General features: G+C 40.6%; 1 protein-coding gene across 15 annotated transcripts in view; it reads right to left on the reverse strand.

The window, feature by feature from the left end:
* Nucleotides 1-19,112, reverse strand: part of GRIP1 (glutamate receptor interacting protein 1) — a 564,775-nt gene that overhangs the window by 17,021 nt on the left and 528,642 nt on the right. For 8 of the 15 annotated variants that reach the window (XM_065558501.1, XM_065558517.1, XM_065558487.1 and 5 more), the window contains 5 exons: nucleotides 18,031-18,208; nucleotides 16,135-16,274; nucleotides 15,777-15,962; nucleotides 8,855-9,011; nucleotides 2,605-2,716 (listed from right to left, as the gene is read on the reverse strand). In XM_065558501.1, the coding sequence (XP_065414573.1) occupies nucleotides 2,605-2,716; nucleotides 8,855-9,011; nucleotides 15,777-15,962; nucleotides 16,135-16,274; nucleotides 18,031-18,208 (773 nt within the window). Of the gene's footprint in view, nucleotides 1-46; nucleotides 2,474-2,604; nucleotides 2,717-8,854; nucleotides 9,012-15,776; nucleotides 15,963-16,134; nucleotides 16,275-18,030; nucleotides 18,209-19,112 lie in introns of those variants that run through there. The other 7 variants (XM_065558547.1, XM_008170959.4, XM_042852492.2 and 4 more) reach the window with 4 other exon arrangements.

The raw sequence follows: 19,112 nt of genomic DNA on the forward strand, positions 1-19,112 counted from the left end.
ACAGCATTAACAGTTTTTTTTAAAAAAAATTATAAGTTGGATTAAAGAAAGGGTTACTTCATAACACTAGGCACAATTCTCTAATCTCTTGTCAAAACAAAACCACTTCAGGGCACAGTAAAAGGCAGGAGGATAGACATACAAACTGGTTGTAAATCACTAAAAAAAGCCCAACCGTGAGCAAAAGGTTTTCAGATGACATTTTAAACCAAAATGCCAAAGAAAGCATTAAAACTGCTATTTTTATGAAGCCAAACAGTACAACTGTTTACTTACACTGAGGATATTTTTAAAATGAAATGACAGCCAAATTCTGGAACATTAGCTTTCCCTAGAACTTGAACAAAAGAAGGCATTTACTATTGTGGCATATGCCGATTTCAAGGAAAAATACTTGAACCAGCAAAGTGTGAAGGCAACCCTAGAACCAGCACTGCCTTTGATGGTGACTAGACACTGCCACAGAACAGCAGATCATTTAGAGTAGCTGCTTGAGAAGAACCCAAATATAATAATGATGCTGTAGCAGTAACTTTCTGAAGTACCACCGGCATGTGAAGAGATACAAAGCTCTGTCTCTTGCATCAATTTCATTCTCCCAGGAACAGGACCCTTCTCATTGGTAATATTGCTGTGGATGCAAAGGGTGAAAACCTGGATCCACTGAAGTCAAAGGCAAAACTCCCACTTCATCCCCAGGGTAGAATAGCTTAATGCCGACAAATATCAATATAGAGGAGGAATTGTTTCCTCTGTTTTGTGGAATGTAAAAATCTAATCAGATGCCCTTAAACATTCAGTTTTACTTTCTGCAAGCACTGGGGGTAAAGGTTGTAACCACTGCCAGGGCAGGGATTTTGATGAGGAAGGGAGTCTCCTCTTAGATTAGGGAAGAAGCAGCAGAAAGGTCACAACTGAAGGGGACAGAGGATGCAGACAGCCCTTCCCAAATATGGAGAAGAATGGAGAAGAAAATCAGATACGTTTTTGATTAGAACCACTGGTTCTGGTGATGGATTCGGTGCTGCCCATGTTCCCGTCAGCACCAGCACTGCCTTAATTATGTGACAGTACTATGGTTGTAACAGCTTCCCAACACATTAAGTGTGACTTATGATGCTCCCTTGTGAAACAGCAGCTGCAAGAGGACTTGATAAAATGTATTTCACCTTGCTGTTTGGCTGAAGACCTTGAAATGAGCAATGAGAAGGGAGTCCTAATGAAGGAAGTAGGGATGATACTTTAAAAACAGACACAGCCCATTTTAGCCTTCTGATGCAAAAAGACATCTTGTCATCCATTGGGAATACTACTTCTATAATCTTATGTGGACAGATGTCTGTTCAGAATTGTGCTGGCCATACAATTACATATAGTGATAGCAGTAAAGCACTCAACTACAGTTTTGATTTTTAATTTTTAAACCCATAAATTGATGGTAAAAACTGTAAGAACGTCAATTGGTTGAAATATCCATTTTGGTTATCTATTTCCATACCCTTTTACTGTGCTCTGAATAATGAAAATCACAAGAGAACCCCGTGGTACCATGCCATAGATAACCACAGAATTAAACTAAACCGACATTAACTTTTCTCTTAATTTCTCTGTCTTGCAATTACAAGTATTTCAGAATCACATTAAAGTAACCGTACATGCAATACAGAAGCCATAAATCTGAGCATGTACAATCATTTAGAACTGCAAAAGTTTCACCTAGTTATGCCATTCACATTCCTTGTGGTTGCTAAGAGACTTCATATGACATAAAAATGAAAATGAGATTTTGCCAGTTTTGGAGCTCAGGAAATTGAAAAGAACATAAAAGAACATATTTTTAGGATTTTCCATTTGACAGTTTTAAAACTGTCAGTATTTTTAATAGTTCTGATTAAAGAACTTACAGAAAATGTATTAAAAATGCACAGTTATTGTTTCCTCTTACCTCCCCCAAAATCATCTGATACAAAGTTATAATGGAGTTCAGGTTTGCAATTAAACTTCAGGATGCAATGTGAAAATTTACTGTATACAACAACTTTTCTTTACTGTGAACATTTCTTGTGCTGTTTTTGTTCACAAGTAGACAGATTCCTGTTAAAAACATTTTTAGATGATGTTTTTCTTTTATGTTCATCTTAATCAAAGTAGGTTACAGACCAGAGGCAAATTATAACATGCCAAGAAAAACTTCATGAAACGGCTCTAAGGAGTGGGATGCACCGCTGCTGGAAAATTCTGGCCACTTAAAAATTCTGCACAAAATGCTGCATGTGTTAGCAGAGCGCACAGCAGAAGCTACAAGACAGAAAGCTTTTGGGTGATCATGTTTATCTACTTTCAACTGCATAATATAACAGAAAATAGCTTTATTTGGGGCAGGGGAGGCAGCTGCACAAGCAAAAATATAAACATAAAGGGTAGGTACCAAGAGAGTCATGTTTCTCAAATACAGACGCCTGTCAGCCTTGTCCTGTGGAAAGGGGTTAAAGCTTTTAAATGAATTTGTGTGATTAATGCAAATAAAGAAAAAAGAAGAAGAGAACAGAAAATGAATATAAGACAAAGAAAAATGTTATATCTCTATTAGAAAGATTGCACTACCTCGAGTTCCCTCAGAATTCCTGACTGGCCACAGGTCTCTAAATCCTCCAGTGCCTGAGACCAGAAGTTTTCCTCCTGGTCAGTTTCACTGTTGTCGTGGGCACCTGAAAAGCTGGGTTCACAAAGAGAAGTTCAGTCAAATGTACAAACAACACACAGGCTTCACTTTGCAGTGCATTAGTCAGACAAGTGTCTTGTCACACACAGCAGCTACACAACAGAATGTCAGTGTTATGCTGAGTGACTGCTTGGATCACAAACCTTTGAGATTGGATGTTAATGCACCTTTCAATGAACATAACTGTCAGGAAAAGTTAAACAGAAACCCCCTTACTTAAGACAAAAGGGGCTTGTGAATCTGCCAAGGAGTTTGGACTGAGTGATGGAGGGCTTTTGCTGAGCATTTTTGTGGGGGGTTTTTGGGGGGACGGGAGGGAGGACGGACGGGGGACAGACATCTACTCTGCTTTGTGGACCTGATCTGTGAGACTTGGTGTTTTCAAGCCCACGCTTGAGCGTCCACACTGCATTGTAAACCTGGACTTACAATTGCTAGAACCAGATCTCACAGCTGTGCTAACGCATCCCTACTGCGCTACCCAGACCTTCAGACTTGGGTCTGTGGCTTGTGCTACGTCAACATTGCAAAATGACAGAGCTTAGACATGAGTCACAGTGGGACTTGGGTTCTGACCCACCCTCTTAACAGGGTCCCAGGACCTGGGGTCTTAAGTGCTTGCTGACCTGAGCAGACTGATTTCTGTGTGGACAGAAGGGGAGCTTGGGCTCAAATATAAGTCAGAGCTCAGGCTTAGTGTGCAGTGTAGACACACCCTACAAGAGAAGGGGGGACACACAACAGAGAGAGAGCAGCAGAGGCAAAAAGCAAGGAAGCCAAGTAGGAGCCTGTCAGCACATTGTGACCCTGGAAAAAGCTAGAGAGAACTTTTGGGTCTGGTGTTGGGTAAAGAGGCTTGGGGCTGTCAGTTAAGAAACTGCTCCTTTTATTCTTGGTTCCTCCTACGTTCAGAGAAACAGGACTTCGTGCATTCCTTGAAAATAAACAAGATGACTGCCCCAGAAAGAATACTAGACTCCATCCATTTCTACTTCCAACTGGAACATCCCCAGGGCTCTGAACGCTGACTAGCTGTTTAGATTAAAAAGGGGAAGCATTACAATAAGAACGGGAGAGTAGGTAGGATACAAAAAGTAGGTGATAGCCAGTCTCCCATACATGGGCAAATACTAGCAGCTGACTGCTTGCAGAAGAGGTGGATTTTGAGCAGTGTTTTATAAGGGGAATGAGAAGTAGATTCTAAGAACAATCGAATGTAAATTTCCTTCTGTAATAATTGGGACATCTTAATGAAAGTTAGTGAACCAGGCATCATTACAGTTCATAGCTGATCAGTGCAATGAAATATTTGTAATTAGGCTTTTCCACCCACACATTTCCCTTGTGGTATGCAAAGAGGGCCCTCCAGTCTGCAAATAATGTCTCGCAAACTTATCTAGTCCAAGAAAAAATCCTGACACTTTCAGCTGTCTCCTTCATTCTATGCTACATTTATCATAATCAATTTAACCCCAGCCATGCTTCCATCAGAGCAACTGCTGCAATTGCAGTATGCAAACCACAGCCTGCAGGGTATAGATTCTCTTTCAGGACTTCAATGCTATTTCACAGACTTAGGGCTTGATCCAGCAAAGTGCTTCAGCCCCAATGAAGTCTATTCTCAGGACCATTCTTATTGTTAAGGATTTATGCTTTGCTTCAGAAAAGTGCTGAAGTCTTGTTACCAACTTTCTCCTGCAAGATTTTGCTAACAGTGACACGTAGGAGAGTGGGCCAGTAAGAGAGTTTTGATAAAAACAACCAATTTACTGCAGAAACACAATACAGAGTGACACCAGCATAGCATTTTAAAGCATAGCAGTAGGCTGGATGGACAAGAAGCTCGGAAGAAGTGTGCATGTGCACACACACACAGGAAGCACCATTATAGTGGTATTTCTGTGCTTCCTTGATAAATAGCATATTGCCAAACTAGTGTTATTAGTACTCCATTAACATAACAGCGATTAATGCCACAAACATTATAGCCTGAAATGCTTCACAGATGTGGCATTTTTGCTTCAAGGATGCTTTCTTACAACCACCATCAGTTAGGCAGATTGTGGTTGGCCATTTCAAGCAAATGTGTCTCCTTTCACAATGTCTTTCCATAGAGCGCCAGTGTCTATTCTAAGATATTGTTCAGCACTGGTGAGGATATCTGCTCAGATACAGATGCAGTTACTCCCAGGTAACACCGAAAGGCCTTTTCAAATGCTGTTTCAGAAAAGTCTTTGAGCTTAAAAATTGCCTTTTTCTACCATTCTGAGTACTTGCGTTTAATTACCAGCACTGATTTCAAACAGCCAAATATATCCAATATAGTATCTTACTAATACAATATATGTAATCCATATCTAACCCAGTATTTTACTAGTGCAGTGAGTCCTGACCTTTTTTGACTTGAGCCCCCATTAGGGTGACCAGATAGCAAGTGTGAAAAATCGGGACGGGGTGGGGGGTAATAGGAGCCTATATAAGAAAAAGCCCCAAATATCGGGACTGTCCCTATAAAATTGGGACATCTGGTCACCCTAGCCCCCATTACATAGATCAGTGTCTGAACTGAGACTGTTGGGTCTCAGTGCCATTCCCTGCCTGGAGCATTTGCTGTGTTTTGCCTGTTTTCTCCCCATTACTCTCTCTACTGTCACTTTTTGTCTTTGCTTTCTCTTATTCTGCTTTTTATTTCAATCATTTCTCTCCTTTTTTCTGGTTTCACTCGCTATTGTTCAGGCTGGGGTTTGCTCTTTTCCCTTCCCCTTCCACCACCTCTTCCCTCTAGTTCTCACCCTCTCTCTTGCCATGCTCCCTTAGCTACCTCCCTGGTCTTTCCGCTGTAGTTTACTCTGAATGGTTTCCTTGACTTGCCCCTAATGCTCCCACTTCTTTCAGTTGCCACGTGTTCTCTCTCCTCTCTGCAGCTGCACTACACAACACAAAGCAGGCAGAAAAAAGTATTTTTTAGTGTTACTCAGGGGAGGGACAAAGAACTTAGCTGGAGGCAGTGGCAGAAAGGGGCTAAAGCCCTATCCTTTTTTCTGATTGGCTGGAAGGATGGGCAAGTCCCTCAGAAGAATCTGGAGCTCCATTAGGAATCCCATCAGTAGTGGTATAGTCCATCTTCTAGATACTGTCTTCAGATAATCTTTATTTTTATTTGTGCTGCATGTCTCAGAGGATTTTCACATTGGTAAGTAGGAAATAGCTTTTGTATGAAGTATAGTTCTATTGATTTTGCTTTTAAAGGACAGCTGGAAAATATGATGTTTATTTTCAACAAATTATATGATATTTTTTATTACCCTGATTCCTTGTTGATATCTGATGACATTTTTTAGCCTGGTATTTAACTGGTCCCCAAACAGTAAATTTATCAAACCCACGATTATATCTGGTCCGAGGAACAAAGGATGAGTTTGAACGGAGGCTAAATGTGCTTCTTTTGGTAAAACAAAGCTATTAATTTAAAAACAATTGGGAGCATATAGCAAGGACGGATGGATTCCTTTACTAAATTTTTTACACTTGTAATCTCAGTAGTCAGTGTCCAAGAAGTCTGGTCTTCTGTTTGCTCACACATCACAGTAGAGTCAATGTCTTGCTTTTTCACTTTTTCAGCGCACTAATATGGAATTAACTGTCTGTGAAGAATTAAAATCCCTTCACCAACAGGACTGGATGTTTTATTACCTGGCTGGTAGAAGGGTGAAGAAAGGTATTTCCATAGTTTAATGCCATTTTTCACGTCTGGAACAGCTTCAGTTAGAATGGATGAAATCTAACTATTAACAATTCCAAGTCCTATTAGAAACCAATTCAACACCTTCAGTCATTTGAGTCTCGGTATGTAGAATATTAAGGCCCAGATTCTCAATCAGTCAATGAAACTGAGGAAATCAATAGGAGTGAGATGCCTAAATATCTTCAAGGATCTGGGCCTAAATCTCCACATCTACTAGAGTACACTTGTTGCATCCTTCTGGTTAAGTATCAAGAGGCAACCTCAATCCACCTACCAATGGAAGACTTGGATACTTTCATCATAAGGTGTTTGACATGGAAGGAAATCAATAAGAATGAAGTTTTATTGGGTTAATCAGCTCTATTTAAGATATGAATTAACTGCTCTCCTCACATCTGGCTTTTTTCGGCTGGGTAAAACAAAGGAATAATGATCTCCTGAAAGTTATGAAAGGAGGAATTAATCTTGGTTATGAATGGTTCCAGAGCATTGAGCACTACTTTGTCCTCATGGAAGATACAGTATGGCTCATATCTTCCAAGAGCAGAGATTTTTATGGAGAGGATTAGATGCCATCAGTTTGAATGGATGGGTCATGAGATGTGGTGGTTGTAGGGCCTTGCCCCAAATCTAGGCCTTGCAGTAAGAAATCTAGAAGAGCTGGCATGCCTGTTTTCCTGGGCTTGTTCTATTTCTCTTGAAGCAACAGGAGGACTTTGTCCAAACTCTTGCTCGGTCCAGGAAGGTAAAAGGCCTGCATGAGGCTATGAGAATCTCTATTACTTTGGATGAGTATCCTTTCTTGTTTAGGCCTTGCCACTCAGGATGTTAGGCTCAGGTAGTCTGCATTGGGATGAGAAGTGTGCTCTGGAAAATCCTGTCACCTAGGTAGAAGCAGCTAAGACCTCTGCAACAGTTCCACTAAGACTGAGGGTTACGGCCTTTGGAGTGATAAGCATTTCTGTTCTTTCCTCCTTTTGTATTCACACTTCCTAGTAGTTGAAGATGGAGGAAAGCCTAGAGTTGCTAATTCATCTGCTCCCAGTGATTCTTGGTTCTCTTTCCTTGTGAAGAGAAGGCTTCACATTTCAGCTGGATGTGTGTAGGTCCACCTGAAGCTGGCCTAGCTCACTGGATATTAGCTGGATTACTACTGGGTTCACGGACCATTCCAAAAATGGTTTATCTAATGGTTTAGCTAGTTTGCTTTTATGCTCAGTGTGGACTTCCCTGGTGGAGACTACCAGGAAAGAATCTGCATCGCACTACTGTTTAGACTTGAGCTTCTTGTGTGTCCTTGCTGTTTTATTTCTTGTATTGAACCAAGCCATGCTCATTCCTCAAATAATCCTGGAAGTCCCAAAGAACCAGCGTTCTTGCTCTCTAGGGAGTTGATGCTGTGTCACCTTTCTGACCTTGACCACATTTCCTGTGTACTGTTTTGCCCAGGTGTGCAACCCAAGCTGAAGGGTTGACATTTGTGGTCAGGACTTGGAGTCTAGATTATAAAGGGAGAATCCTACTGTTATGTGAGTACCATGCCTTCTCCAGCTGGGGGACTGAACCTCTTTGGATAGTATGTTGCCCTTCTGTTATATCTCCTGTGTGGAATGGTTCCAGTGTGCCTGGAACTTTCATACGCCATGAACTATGTAATCTCTATGTATGAGATCAGAAGACCTAGGTGTTGCAGGTAAAGATGGATGGATAATGCTCTGTTCTGTGACACCATAGAGACCAGTGTCTGGATCTTGTTAAACTTTTCCTGAATTGAGAAGACTCTAGCTTTCCTTGTGTCCTTCTCAAGTCCTAGGAGAAAAAATCCTTTGAGGAGAGATAAGGGAATGCTTCTTTAATGAACCTATGTGCCTGAAGTACGGAAAGTGTCTTCTGGACAACTTTCTGCAACGTCCCTGGGAAAGCGTTCTGTATGTCATTTAAGAATGGGCATTATTGAGTCCTTAGATTAAACCCCAGGAATGAAGGAGCTGTTAGAACTTCTTGTTTCTTTTCCTGTTTTCGGCTTTTTTGGTTGCCTCCTGGAGGGGGAGGGTGGCTTCTTTTCTACCATCTGAAGCCTACCACGGGAAAAGCACCTCAAGGATTTTTTTTCTTTGACATTAATACCTCATGCTATGTCTTTTATGCACAGAAACTCACGTTACTTACAAGCCTTGCTTTCAGCTTCGTAGCCTTTCATTAATGTCACTGATCTATCCTTATAAATCTCATGCAGCATGAAGTGGCATCTTAGAAAGGAGAAGCTGAAAAGCTGGGTTATTAAAGGTATTTTCATTCAAGAAGATCAGTGCTCATTTTTTAAAGAAAAATCACTGCAATTTTGCTGCAGTTGTAAATCTCACATTCCAACTTAGCATGTGACTTACCCACTTGCTGTTGGTCTGTCCCATTCATCATCACTCAGTCCTGTGTCATGAAATGGGTGGTTTCGTGGTCTACTGGGAGGGGACAAATTGTCTCTTTGCTTAGGACTCCTCCATTCATATGCATTGAAGTTGTATCCTGAAGCCTGATAGGTGGGACCTAAAAAATTAATCATATACTTTGGACTTTATAGATGTTCAAATAACTGAAAATGCATATATTTAATAGGCAGATGTTCAAAAACTTGTACCCATAATTTGTGGGCACACAACTGCCGGTAATTTTTTGTGGGTACAATTAGATACTTAGATGTCTAAGTTGTACTCACAATTAATTGTGAGCAAAAAGAGAGGTCCCTTAAAACCAGCTGAAACCAGATGTTAAATATCCGCAATACAAATGAAGCTGATTGTCCTAGATTGTGTCTCTGCCCCCTGCCCCCTTCCCCCCACTCCAGGGCTGTTCATCTAGTATCTTTGATAAGTATCACATTTTCTTGAATTTTCAAGAAAAACAGGAAAAAAGAGGCAATGGAGTTTAAATGTAAAAAAGTGAAAAGTCAACAGCAGCGCTGCCTGAAGCAAACTAAGATTATATTGTTTTTCGGTTTTACATGTTTCATATTTTAAGGTATCCTTAAAAGCACTTTAAATTAACCAGATCCAAGTGATAGTCAAAGTGGCAGCCCTTATGCATTCAGCTCCAGTTCACACAGAGACTTGGCCAGCAGCCATATTTCCTTGTGCTGTGATCCTGTCATATCTGAAAATGTAAACTGGATTGGATGGACTTGGTACTTGGATGGGAGCCCCCCAAAAGAATACCTACGTGCTATATGAAGCAGTATTAGGGATTCAATAGCTGACACTCTTCTCAGTCAGTACTGGACCAATGTTCCAGCATAGCATTACAGGGCACTGTGCTGCTAAAGGAGTTACAGTCCTTATACAATGTGATCTCATGGTAGTTTTGATACAAGTAGAGGGGCTAACCTCATTGTCCTGGCCAAATTCTATCTCAGGTTAATTACATTCTGCCTATCTAAATTTCCCCCCAGTTTCCACCATTTAAAATTCCCCTGCATTTGGAATAAGGTATTCATTACTTCCTGTCCTTAGGTGATATCTGTACTGTTGTGCCTCATTAAACTATTGTTCCATTTCATTGGTGGAGGAAGTGTTCCCTGTGTACAGTCTGTGACCTAGTTGAAGACTGGAAAGTGCTTTTGAATCTTCTGGGAGGAAAGACCCTATAAAAATGTCTGATCATTCTAACTATAACTTGACTTACTGAAGGGGGAAAAAAAGATTGGATCTGAACCTCAGGATTAACCGTACTTTTTTGTACAGTTTTCTACCAAAGGACCATTAACTTCCAGGTGGGAAGTCAACAGCAATAAGCAGAACTGACCTGCCCCAGTTAAAGATCTTATTCTAAGAATGGCACCTCTACCCAAAAATGTTCTGTCCTAAAAGGCTAGAATGCTACCAGCTGGGCCTTATTGACAGCTATTGTCTCTGTTGATGGCTGGGCTGAGCATTCTTCATAATCCTGCAGGTTAGCACTATTTTAGGTTCAGGAACTATTTACAGTTACAATATTTCATTATTTTGGTCTGACAGAAGCAGAAATATGAGCGGTGTGTCTGTAAGAAGCCATGTGTGTGATGCATGTGCAGTTTACTGTCAAACTAAATTACAGCTGCATGGTGAACATTCTGCTCTCCATAAGGGAAATGAAATGGCAGCAGTACAGTGCATTCTGGCACACTGTCAAACTAACCTGCTTGTTTCCCTGGACTGAAATAGAACAGCATAAAATCTTGCTGCTTATAGTACAACCTGTCATGCCTCTGAACATGATTTTAACCTCACAGCTCAATTGGATAGAAAATCTAGTCAAAATAAATATCTAAGCAGGTTCAGTTAAATTTTTAAATTAGATCATTAAGGATTCAATTTAAAACAACAAAACCAGAGCCATTCAGATGTATATCTGCGGTTGCATTTTAGGACTATTTCTGCTTTGCATTAATAAAGCACCTTCCAGCTCAGAAGCTCAAAGTACTTAACAAACAATGAATTTAACCTCACAATACCGTGAAGAGGTAGATCAGTATTACAATCCCCATTAAACATATATGGGAAATCAAGACATAAAAAGGTGAAGTGTCTTGGTGGTCAAGTGATTTATCAAAGATTACATAAGAAATTTATGGTAGAGTTCAGAATAGAACCCAGCCTTTCTGAGGGTATGTCTACACTGCAATTAGACACCCACGGCTGATCTGTGCCAACTGACTCGGGCTCACAGGGCTCAGGCTAAGGGGCTGTTTAATTGTGGTGTAGATGTTTGCTCGGGCTGCAGCTTGAGCTCTGGGACCCTCCCACTTCACAGGGTCTCCGAGCCCGAACATCTACACTGCAATTAAACAGCCCCTTAGCCCGAGCCAGCTGGGTCAGGCCAGCTACAGGTGTCTAATTGCAGTGTAGACATAACCTAAGTGCCAACTGTGTGATTTAACCATTAGACCAACCTTCTTAAATCTAGCGTAATATGCTCAGAATTGGCAGGGATCTCTGAACAGTGCATGATGTTACAGTAAACACTCTGGCACCAATTCTCCACTGCATCTGAGCTCGGTGGGGACACAGCGGAGACTGGTGGCACAGGGAACACACTGCGCTCTGAGTGCATGTTAGGGCTACACAAAGGCAGGCCTCACATATACCTCTGAAATAAGGTCCCCAAAGAACTTTAAACCATTGGAGGATCAGAAATGGCACAGCTCTGTTCCACCAGGTCCCTTCCCTTCCTTGCCCTACCCGCATGCATCCTCAGACAGCCCCTGACACACTCCTGGCCTCCCCTCTTGATAAGGGTTGGGAAGACTGCCTTGCGTAGAAGGTGGCAGAGCAGTCTCTGCCACATTTACACCAATGGAAAATTTTCCTTGCACAAGGGTATTTCTCCACTGGCCATCTCCAGACACTTGAGGTTTATCATGTGCTGCTTGTGCAGTCTACAGTATTCAGTCCTGCATGTGCTGGAATGTCTTAACATTATTTCAGTGAAACTTTTCTTATTTAATTTAATGTGGGCTGCATTCCAAATATGAAGAACCCTGTGCAATGACCCAACACATCCCTACAGCATCTAAGGAATTGTGGTGATGAACACCTGGTACAGTAGATTCTAATAACAATCCTTGATATTAAGCAACTTCCAGTTAATGTCAACATTGTGCTGGGAACCTGTCCCCTCCCATTAATATCAATGTTAATGGGATTTGGATATTGGCAATGGCATGCCACGTATTAGCAATTTGATTTTTTTTTAAAGACAGGCCCCACCTGCAGGCAGGTTTGTGAGGCTGCAGGCAGGGAAGGAAGCGCTGGGATGTGCCTTCCCAGGGGGCAGCCCCACAAACCTACCTGCAGCCAGTGCTCAGTCTGTCCCAGCACTTCCTTCTGGGGCAGCAGCCTGGCAAACCTGCCTGCGCACAGAGACCACACAGGAGGTAAGGGGCTGTGCGCTGTGGACAGGGCAGTAGCGGGGAGTAAGGCTCCAGCCCAGATGTCAGAGCTGCATGGTACCTCTCTCTGAACGCTCCAGTCTGCAACCTGCTGGGGGTGGGGTCGGGTGGGGGAGACTGCATACAGGGTAGGAAGCAAGGCCCAAACGCTAGAGAGCACAGGGCAAGATCCAGTTCAGCCCTATGGACCCCCAGTGGCCCCACTCACTGTAAAGAGCTGCAGTCGCCCTCCCTGCTGCTGTCCTGCCTGCAGGCAGGTTTGCAGGGCTGCAGTCAGGAACAACATGTCCAAGGAAAGCCACAGAGGGTCCTGTGGCACCTTTAAGACTAACAGAAGTATTGGGAGCATAAGCTTTCGTGGGTAAGAACCTCACTTGCATCTGAAGAAGTGAGGTTCTTACCCACGAAAGCTTATGCTCCCAATACTTCTGTTAGTCTCAAAGGTGCCACAGGACCCTCTGTTGCTTTTTACAGATTCAGACTAACACGGCTACCCCTCTGATACTTGACAACATGTCCAAGCACTTCCTTCCCTGGCTGCTGCCTCCCAAACCTGCCTTCTGCTTATTAACAACTGCTGGGTAATGGCAACATTTTGCTGGCAACCAAGAGGTTGCTAATAAGCATAATCTACTGTATTATTGACCCATGAATGAAACCACGTGTCTGTTTGGTGCACTGCACTGACCTTTTACATTTTCCTTTTTAACCCCTGTACAAGGAACTTTTCCACACACACTTTTGCTGGAGAAGCTCTCTTTTGTTGAGAAGCTCTGTTTATCGGTGACCAATACACAGGAGCAGTTCACTTCCTTGAATCTGTCTGGAATCACCTCCCTCAAAAGAGTGTAGCTATGGAGTTACTCCGTTACTCTTTTGGCTGAATGGCCAGCATTAATGCACCCAGATGCTGTTCAGGACAAGGGTTTTGCTTGTTTGTTATGGATTACTATGTAGGGAATGCTCTGGCTACCCCATGCTGGCACATTAGCCAATGGTCCTAAATATAGTGTCAATCCATCTGTGGGGAGAAACACTGCCACCAGCACTAAATCAGTATAACAAACAAGAGAAAATATTTTCTGGTGGTGCTACGAGAAGGTTTCCAAGACTCCTGAATTTGCTTAGTTTATATTTATGCCAAGAAAGGTTTGGAAAGGGAGCCAAACTGAGAAGTGACAGGTCAGGCTAGAATAGAATTTAATACAGAAGGGGGAGGGGGGGATTTTAGTACCAAGATAAGAGAATATTCATAGTAAGACACAACTTGATAACTACTCAGGCAGTTTAAGAGACATGAGATATACTGATGCAAGAATGGGACAGTATTTTTAAGGCAGATGGAGGAGATTTGTTTGCAGTTATTAGGTTAAGAAGGTGAATCATATATAGTTGTCAATCTGCCTCTTGACAATAGGATGACCAGACAGCAAATGTGAAAAATCGGGACGGGAGGGGGGGAGGAGGCTAATAGGATCCTATATAATAAAAAGACCCAAAAATCAGGACTGTCCCTATTAAATCGGGACATCTGGTCACCCTATTTGACAAGGACATAATCACTGTGGTAACATGAGTCCCCCTTTCACAGGTGACAAACATTCTCCTAGTACTGACAAGTCTAATCAGGGAATTGTTGTGATTCTTTCATTTAATCCATCTCTGGAACCATTTTTGGCAATATCAGCAGAGAGGACAAGGTCTCTTGGTCATGGAGTCTGAACTAAGCTCTCGTCTTCCTTCAGGACTACATCTGAGCACATTGGTGGGGCAGCATAGGGAAGTTTACGCTGTTACTGCCTGCTCTGAACCTGTTCTGTAAGTAAAAAGAGGATTCACTCCAGATCAATTCAAACAGGAAACAGATTTGTCAATCTAGCAACTTTCATAGCACTATATTCCCTTAAAATTATCAGAAAACTAAAGAAAATATAAAATTATTTATTCTATTAATCAGATCAAAGTGGTGGTGGTGGTGGTGGGGAGCAGAAAGAGGGAGGGGAAAGATACAAATGGGTCAGATTAATCTCTGCAGTAACTCCAGTGAAGTCAATTTAATATCTCGGCTCGAGTATGAGAATCATATTTTAGGCCAAAGAAAATGTAAATATAATAATAAATTAACCCCAAAACACAGAAAAGAGGGGTTATGATCTAATGCTGAGAGACCCTTTTGTACAACAGAGAGTTACTGCCAGGATATGCACAATAAGACCAAAAAATACTTAAAAATGAAATAAAAAAAAAAAGCAATCAATAGTGACCCCAGCTACTTCTTGCTCTAATATTATTAGACAGGCTTTAAAGGAAGATTGTCAGAGAGAAAATGACAAATGCTTCATTGAACCAGACATATATTAATGATATATAAGCAGTTAAAGTAATCACAAAGAATTTCAGTCTATTAAGGCAATGCATTGGGCCAAGGTCTGTCCCAATTCTCTGTATGGGGGTAAAACACAGCAGACCAACTGATCTGACTGCCCATGCCCCAGAAAGTCTTGACAGAAATGTAAAGATGAAGACACAACTGAACAATTTAATGAAATCAGGAGGAGGAAGAAAAATCTTTCTGGGTTAGGTGATCTGTCTGTGTAAAGATGTACTGTGCACACCAGTGGTAGTACAGAAATAATAATTTAAAAGACGGTCAAAGAAAACATATGAAGATGTTTGGAAGCCTCTTTGTTCTTTTGTAATTCAGAGTAATAAAGAACTGCCTACATTTTCTATAGCCTAAAAAACTTACGTCTTATCTTACATACTTAACGTGAATTATTTAAAAAATACTATTAAATAAACAGTCAAATCTAGCTATAGAAGTTTGAAGGTAATAAGAAGCCTGTTATTTCTTTAATTAAATAATCTCTTTAAACACAGTGATTACTTTGAGGGCTAAAAGTTTGACTCTAATGTCATGGGAATGAAGAAGAAATAAAAGAGTAACAAATCACTGAATGATCTCTCGTGTTCCCCTTCAGCAGTTTACAATAAATCTTCATTGTAGTCATCTTAAAAACCAATGAGAATGGGCCTCAGACACTCAATGTGTTCTGTGCCTTGTATTAATCTAATCTTGAAGGATAAGCTCATTTAGTGTGGATGAACTATGGATTGGGCCATTCAGACATTTGTAAAGCTAATGCAAGCCTGTTAATATATTGATAAATGCCTCATAACCCATCACAATGTTATGAAAGAATGAACTCAAGGCCACCTGAGTGTAAGAAATAACACCAGATACCAAGGGGTGTGCTCGTAATGAGACGTGCACACTGTGAAGTACAAAGTTGAAAGTTGGCGGGTAGGATTTTCTCTAATGTGGAGAACTGTGATTCAGACATCTAATCACTTCTGTGTTAAGTGGTGGTCGAAACTGTTGCTTGTACCTTGGCTTCCAAAGCTGGTATCAATACCAGAACCATCCCATGATTCTACTGCGCTGTCCACACTTGGAACTGTAGTAGAATAAATGTCCGAGAGTTTACTTGGTTTCTGTGTAGAAGAGGTTTCATCTTCAGCATCACTCAGCTCACTTAAGTGACCCGAGATGGAAAATTTCTTGGGGCTTGCAGCTAAATAGGGGTTAAAAACAAACATGATTATAGCCTCTTTGCAACCTAAAAAGATACTTCCCCTCCCTTTCATTATGGACAAGAAATTTCCCCTGGCACATACATGTTCAAATGTTTAAGGTGTAGAAATACACTGGTTCAAGAGCATAAATGTGACTCTAGCCATACTCACCATCTGTCTGCTTCTTGATTTTCAAGGTGACAGTCTCTCCTGCCATCTGTAACAAATGTATGGCTTCACTCAAAGGTTTTCCTTTCAGACTGCTGCTATTTATTGCTAGGATGCGGTCTCCTATGTGAATTGCACCTGTCCTAAAGCATCAGAAATAAAACACTGAAAAGATCAACAGAAAAAAATAGCAAAGCCAATTTCTTTGCATATTTTGAGACATGCGAGTATATTTTCAATTGTTCCTTTTAATTTCACATGTAAAGTATTATTACTGGAACTACTTTTAATCAGTACATTTGCCACTAAGGATGTGTAAATTAAGTTACTTCTGCTGCAGTGCGAGCAGCAGAGATAATGCACAGCAATGAAGATTTCTGTCTCCTTTGCTGTGGCAAAATGTGGGTGAACTGATCATATAAGGAGCCTGAGTGGTGCTCATTTGTTAAAAAACCTAAAATACTTTAATAACTTTAAAGTAAACTTAATGTTTACAGAAGTACCACTTTGACAGCACTGGACACTGAAGTCTCATAATCACAGGACAGATACAGCAAGTGCAATGGTAGCCTGGAAAACCACCCACTGTCGCACCAATATGCCTGTTCTGTAGGAATCACCTCAAGAGATGAGAAGATACATTTTGTGTGTCAATGCACCTGGTTCATTCCCCATGTATATATTTGCTTTTCTGGTTCATTCAGTTCTTGGCCTCTCTGTTTAAGATGGCCAGCAAAGGTGTCAGTTGCAATGACTATATGTAGTGGACACCTCCCCATCAGGACCTAAGGCCAAAATTTTGAAAAGTGACCAGTGATTTTGGGTGCCCAACTTGGGACACCTTAAAGGGGCCTGATATTCAGACTGTGGGTGTTCAGACTTTTCTAAAACTCAGGTTCTGTTCAGGTATCTCAAGTTAGGCACCGAAATCACTATTCACTTTTTAAAATCTTGGCCTAAAATCACCCACTCATTTCATACAGGTTCTGAACATCCACAAGATGGTTATGGATTTGAACAGCGTCAAACAAATAATAGCTCCATAAACTATTAATATTGCTCTTACAAAACAGTAAATTTATAACTTGCATTAAAAATAAGTATTACTGGAGACTGGCTTGTTCAATGGATTTATTGCTCATGTAGGGGTGTGTGTGTGTGTGTGTGTATATATATACACATATAAATTTTTATTGCTCTGGATATAATACACACACACTTACCTATAGTAACTACCCTTAAATACATGCAAAATTTTCCTGAAATAAATAGATAAGGTAACTTCAATATTTGCATTATTTCCTATACAGCACTTACTGTAGGGAAATGTTTAACATCCTTAATTAATGTTATCTAATGTAATTTCCAAGCTTTTAAGGGTGCCACTACATGTATGTGTAAAAGCACATACACAAATGCAGACTGTGTATTGTATGCATGTACAGTATATATGTATATACACAATCTGTGTGTGCATATATGTGCATTTTATATTTGCGCGCGCGCGCACACACACACACACACAGAGTGTCTTTTAGCTATTCCATTGCCATCTTTTCAAAAGGAGTTCATAAAATCTTCATGTGATGGAGGAGTTTGGCTGGCGGAGCTTTCTTAGGTGATTTACAACAAGGTCAGCAATCCTTATCACTCTAAGAAAATCATGCTGTAGGTTCAACAACATCCTGATAAAATATCCATGATACTGCTGAGCTTGGAAAAATCACAGGAAACATAAAACAACAACAAAGACTGGAAATGGTTAGTTTATCTTTTTTCATAGATGTTGGGAAAATCAACACATTCCTAAGCAAGAAAAAAAATCAGCATGTCCATGTGAATGAAGGAAGAAATGAACTTCGTAAATGGAAGTCCTATTAATAATTATTTCCAATTTACCTTTCAGCGAGTCCGCCTTTAGTAAGACTTGAGATGATTATTGGATCAAAGGGCTCTTCAGTACCAGAAATTGTGATCCCAAGTGGACCACCATAACGCTTGAGCTCTACAGTGTAAATAATTGCTCCAGAACTCTCCTGTTCATCTGCAATAAATGCCAAGAGGACGCAATTGGTTTCTTATGAAAGAAGGAATGAAAAGAATAATACATTCAGACAAGTGACCGGAAATCAGACAGAGTATCCTCAAAGGATTACAGTTCAGATATAATTTTTATTCATTATTCCACTGGCTTAATTTATAAAACAAAAATAAGAGAATCGCTAATTTATTTTGCCTTTATGGCCAAAAGCCAGTCCCAATGAAGTAAATGGTGGATCTCCCATTCACTTCAGTGGAACCAGAATTTGATCCTTATGTTTTAAAATCTTGATGTGTATGTTTTTTATACAAATGTAATTGGTAGGGAGGAGAGACTTTGCTGTGGGGAGGACCAAGACAATTTTTCTGTTAATTGGAGGAGACAGTAGGGGGGGTTAAAACAGGAAGGAGTTGTGAGGAGGGAGAAGTTTGAGGTCTTCACAGTCTTAGTTGACCAAACATTCCCTTGAGTTGAGCAGCCTTTATTCATGTATTTATTTTTAAAAGAAAAATCTGATATTAGGTCAATGTTTTTGAAGGGCATATTTTGAGTCTCAACTATTGATATAATTAAAAATAATTCCTGGCGTCTATGTATCAACAGACATCAAGCCAAACAATAAATTAACTAGGGTTATTTTCATGAAATCATTTGTATGACATCTTGTTTTTTTTGTCTTAGCACACAATAATCACGGAATAAAGAGGAAAATGTTAATGGGTGACCAAAAATGGAGTTCTCTACATGTTACCCAAAAAGTGTCACAGCAAGAGAGCAATCAACTGTAATGCTTATAATTTGTAAGAGGAAATTTTTAAATCTTAAAGGTTAGATTATCCTAAAACCAAAATAACAAATGCTCACTTGCTCTTGTGTATGATATTGGTATTCACCTAGTGTGTTTGGCCTGTCAGGCATGCATTCTCAGATCTGTGGGTAA

The sequence above is a fragment of the Chrysemys picta genome, chromosome 1 (assembly GCF_011386835.1).
Source record: "Chrysemys picta bellii isolate R12L10 chromosome 1, ASM1138683v2, whole genome shotgun sequence".
Classification (NCBI taxonomy): domain Eukaryota; kingdom Metazoa; phylum Chordata; order Testudines; family Emydidae; genus Chrysemys; species Chrysemys picta.